General features: G+C 43.5%; 1 protein-coding gene across 1 annotated transcript in view; it reads right to left on the bottom strand.

Annotated features, from left to right (window-relative positions):
• The window catches only part of SORCS3 (sortilin-related VPS10 domain containing receptor 3), a 275,728-nt gene extending 271,157 nt beyond the window's left edge, over positions 1–4,571 (bottom strand). Inside the window, exon 1 of the mRNA XM_010007928.1 lies at positions 4,561–4,571. Within this exon, the coding sequence (XP_010006230.1) occupies positions 4,561–4,571 (11 nt within the window). The remainder of the gene's footprint in view (positions 1–4,560) is intronic.
• Between the last annotated feature and the right edge of the window lie 179 nt (positions 4,572–4,750).

The following is a 4,750-nucleotide window of genomic DNA, read 5'->3' as shown; positions in this document are numbered from 1 at the left end:
AGCAGGAATAGTACCAGGCTGAGGAGAAGGCAGAGCTGGGCCCGTGGGAGTGCTGCTCTGCCTTGGAGACCTAGGCCTGTGTGTTTTAGGGGATAATCTTGGAACTAAAAACAAAGAGGAAAATACAGTTATAGGATAAGTTTCCTCACCTGCTCAGCAGTTTGCTAATTTTATAATGACTAAAAATATGCTTTAAAGTACTGAGTGGAACATTATCTAGTGATTAAAAACCTGTTTACCTTTCAGGTACATCTCCTAGTTCTTTACAATGAAGCATTTCAGATTAGTGGTGCTATTTGTCTGCAGATTGTCCCCTAACCACACATCACTGCCCTATAGTCCCACCATGAAACTGCAATATGCTCCCCAGTCCCCCAGCAGGAACAACTACAACAGCTCACATGGACTCAGACTCAGGCAGAACAGAAAAGGTAACTCGGTGAAACATTTTTTAAAGGGCTGAAAAAATACATCCATTTTAGGGCATCCTCTTTTGGAGGTTTGCCAGCTGGAAAAAAACAAACATCCTATTGCAAGAAGCTGATTTGATGCATGTTTTTGCCCCTGTGTTAAAGCAGCAAGGAAAGCTGTATATTCCTTAAATGATAAGTTGTACCTCCTGCTTCCTCCTCATCCCACTGTTAGTTACTTTATGTCATATATTAACTTCAAGTGAGTGAGGAGAAAGACTGTTTAACAGTCCCACTTGCAGGTTAACAATATATAAAGTGGTGGGTGGGGAAGGAAGATGAATCAGAGATAATGCCAGAACTGAAGAGTTTAAATATCTTCCACCAGGCAACAGGTCTATGGGGGTTTAATTCATAACTTCTTTCTGAAAAATGCCTTCCCACTGCACTCTTCTAGAATTCTAGCACTGCTAAAAAGCACCAGAGTCCCAAACTGTTGCTCACTTGCCCTTTGAGTCAAGGATGTCCAGCTGCTCACAACTCACTAGAACATGATCCCAACTACAACAGCTCGAGACTGGGACCTTTGTCACATGACTGAGCTTTAAATCTCAAGCTAAATATTAAAAAAGATGTTAACCGATACAAAAAGAAGAGGCAATTACTGTATCTGCTACTATAGTACTTAGACAAACACATAATCACCACTTAAAACCTACATAATTTTTCAGGGAAAATCATATCCAACTGAACTTGAATATAATTATCTTCTAAAACCATCCTCTACCCAAAGGCCTCCTTCATTTGCAAGCCACAGCCCAGTTCCACTGCCATTAACCAAACCATGAAACGTATACAACTTGTCTTGTGTTTCCTTCAATACATTTACTAAAACCTATTTCTTTCAACAACTAATTCCCACACTTTTCCTTCCTTTCTCTTCATACAGCATCTGACTTCAACTCTCTGCAGTTACAACACTTGAAGGACCAACTCACCAACTATTTTCCTAAGCTACCTGGGAACACCCTTCTCCCACTCCATCTAGGCAAGCTAAGTTAGCAGACCAGTGTTTATTCAGAGCCTGAATTGTCTAGAAATGCAGTTTTCTGCTTAGTATTCACACTCTACAGTACCCCTGGCAAGCCATCTGCAATAAGCCAAGCTTTACCTACCCCCACTGACAACTGATGACCACGTCCCACCTGAAGGGCTGCCTCGTGCCACTGCAGTAGTAGATGCTTCCCCTGGTGCATTATGAGATACAAATTCTAAGCCACTTGAAATTGTACCCCTACCAGTAGAGACTCTGTGACCTCGAGGGTGCCGTTGTGCCTTAGGAGACATCCGTGGAGGCCCTGAGGAAAAGAAAACAATCCCACACAATAAATACTTAATGTCCAGCACTGAGCACCCAAAACATACTGGTTTTAAAACTTTATTTCATCTAGTAACTCTCAATAATGCAGTAATAGTAAAGCAATTTACACTGACATCGAGTAGATCCAAGGATCCACCAGGCTATGAAGGCCAAGCCATTGGTCCAGCCAGACTACCAAGACCCTCAGGACCTTCCTGTGACAGTTCACACCCATTGACAGCTACAAGCTTTATCAGAACTGAAAGAGGTATGTAAATCTTGGATTTAAAATATCTGAATCCAAGCACCCAATATTGCTTACTGCAAGCCAAGCCAAAAAGGTTAGTGGCTCAGCTCCCTCTGGATAAGCACAGCTCCAGGCTAGCAAACATTTTCCAGAAAAGAAAAATTGCTATTGCTTTTGTCAGGTTTTTGTCACAGGTCTGTGATACCAAACATTTATTTACAGAGTAGTCACCACTGGCTGACCAATGCTCTTGGGGAATTTCAGCAGAGCATTCTGCACAGAGGCTAAACTGCCTGCAGCAGGTCACAATTCATTTACAAGTCAGCAAAACTGCAACTAAAAAAGTTATTGTTATCCCAAGGTTCAAGTCATGCATGTTTAACGCCAGAAGCTAATGTCATAAGTGAACACAGGAATTCTGACAGCTCATACAGCTGCCACACAACAGTTATGCTCAAGTCTAAGCAGCTATAATTTCTACATCCCAATAAACATTTTCTTTACAAGATAAGACTCAAAGGTTGATACTTCAAAAGGAGAGAAACTGTTCATGAACAGAAGACAATCTGGTTGATTACACTTAATTTTTAATGTAGGTCAAAAAAAGAAAAGTTCAGATAATGGCTTTCTGGTTTCAGATAAGGTTCTAAAATATCGAGTAGCTCTTCTGGTTACACGAACCTTTAAATGTCAGTCTCTATTTAACCATGAATCTAAAGTACGCTTCAATCCAAATTATAGGCAGGCAAGAATTTTCAAGAGTACACACTTCCTAGCCATCTTCTTTTAGTAGCAGAAATTAAATTTTGCAGTAAGCCTGACAAGTCAATTCCAAGTGCTAACAAATACCTGAATTTGCATGTGAATTCTCAGTGTTTTACTACCCAAAAATGAGCTCAGAGTGATACCCTGACAGCAGCACATCATGCAGACGTGCCTACTGCCATCCATGTCCTGGTTAGGGACCATCCTGAGCGTTTACCAGGCCAGCTGCAGAACAGTGTTATTGATTCCATTCCTGGGACAACTGCTCTCCCTCCCGTGGCTCCAGTGGAGCCAGTTAGAGCAGAAACTGCAAGTTCCCAGTGAGCTGAGTACAACTGGTTTGTATTAATTCCAGGCTTGCTTTCCAGGCTCATTTTTAAATCCACTAAAATAAAGTGTTTAAAATGTGTTCCTTACTGCACCCTCTAAGGACAAAACCATTTAGTTCAGCTACTTGTGGGCACTGTTACTCAAGACTCCTGGGTTAGCCTTTCTCTGCCTGTCACTGACTGTCAGGAAGGACACTCACTGCTCTGCCTCACCGCAAACAGATCTCAAGTTCTCTACACATTTGCCTTACCCTGTCCCACTCCACAGTGCACTTCCCTCAGTACAGAGTTTATTAATTATTATCATTATTGTTGTTGGGTTGGGTTTTTTTACAAAAGGTTTAGTTAATTTACAATTATTAAGTTCAATTTGAAATTGCTTTATGCAGAACGACTGGATTAAAAGATTCGGTATTTTATATAAATTGCTTTTTGTGGAACAACTGTATTAAAATATTTAGTATTTTATATTAATTTATCAGGTCCTGCATGTTGCTGTTGGTCAAGACACTGAGCAGTGTTTAATTTTATATTAATGTATAGTCCTAAAAAACGTTCTCTGAAGTTATCGGGTCCTGCATGTCGCTGTTGGTCAAGACACTGAGCAGCGTTTACAAAGCTGAGTCTATTTCATACCAAACTTGGGAAATGTCACAGCTTTATCTGGTTTTTGTAAAGTTCTTAAAAAAAAAAAAAAAAAATTTAAAAAAAAATAAAAGGGGAAAAAAGAAAGGAAAAAAACCCCACACAACTCTCTCTCCGGTAGTTGGATTCTGTTCCTTACTGTTCCTGGATTTTTTTATTTATTTATTTATTTTTCCAAGTGCTTTTCAGTGAAACTGTTCACGTTCAAGGATTTGATCAAGTGAGAGGGTAACACCACACGGGGGGAGGAGCCCCGAGCCTTGCCAAGCCGCCGCCGCCGCCGAAACACCCCACGAGTCACAAGCCGCGCCGGGGGCCGGGAGCGGGGCCGGGGGCGGGAGCGGGACACAGCACAGCATCAGCTGAGCATCACCCAGCCTTTCCTCCTGATTTGGTATGTGTGCTCCTGCCTGAGACTAAGCAGCCGTCATTCACCGTTTCTCCCGATGTATATTTAAACGTACTCGTAGTTACAGCACCGTAGGTTTTCCTCACCCTCTATGTATGTATGTAAAAAGCTGGATGTGGGTAAGGGGCATAAGGCAACGCAGCTGGGATGAGTAGCTCCTGGGTGATTCCCCGTGTGTTACAGCGTGCCCACGGACTCGGCATCCAGCAGCACCGCTCCAGAGCTGCCTCCGGACATGTGGATGTGCCTATCCCGAGCGGAGCTTCCCGGTCGTGGGAACCCTCGCGTGTGCGTGGGAATCTCATGAACCTTGCCACTATCCGGGAAGGGAGACTAGCAGGATTCATTTTGGGGGGCGAAAAACCGAGAAAGGGCAGTATCTGCAGGCAGCTCACTGTAGCCGCATCTCGGGACCGTGTCGGGAGAAGGAGCGAGAGAGATGATGTGTTTCTTTAGGTCATGGCAGCGCAGCGCTCCCGCGCCCCTCGCGGGGATGCAGAACACCTGCTTTCTGCTGGCAAAGCCCAAGGAGCCTCTGCAGCTTCAGCCTCCGGACAAGGTGCAGGCATCCGCAGGGTCCGACGG

Source organism: Chaetura pelagica, unplaced genomic scaffold (assembly GCF_000747805.2).
Source record: "Chaetura pelagica isolate M959 unplaced genomic scaffold, ChaPel_1.0 scaffold531, whole genome shotgun sequence".
NCBI lineage: Eukaryota > Metazoa > Chordata > Aves > Apodiformes > Apodidae > Chaetura > Chaetura pelagica.
Note: the sequence above shows the minus strand (reverse complement) of the source record. Positions and strands in the feature narration are given on the sequence as shown.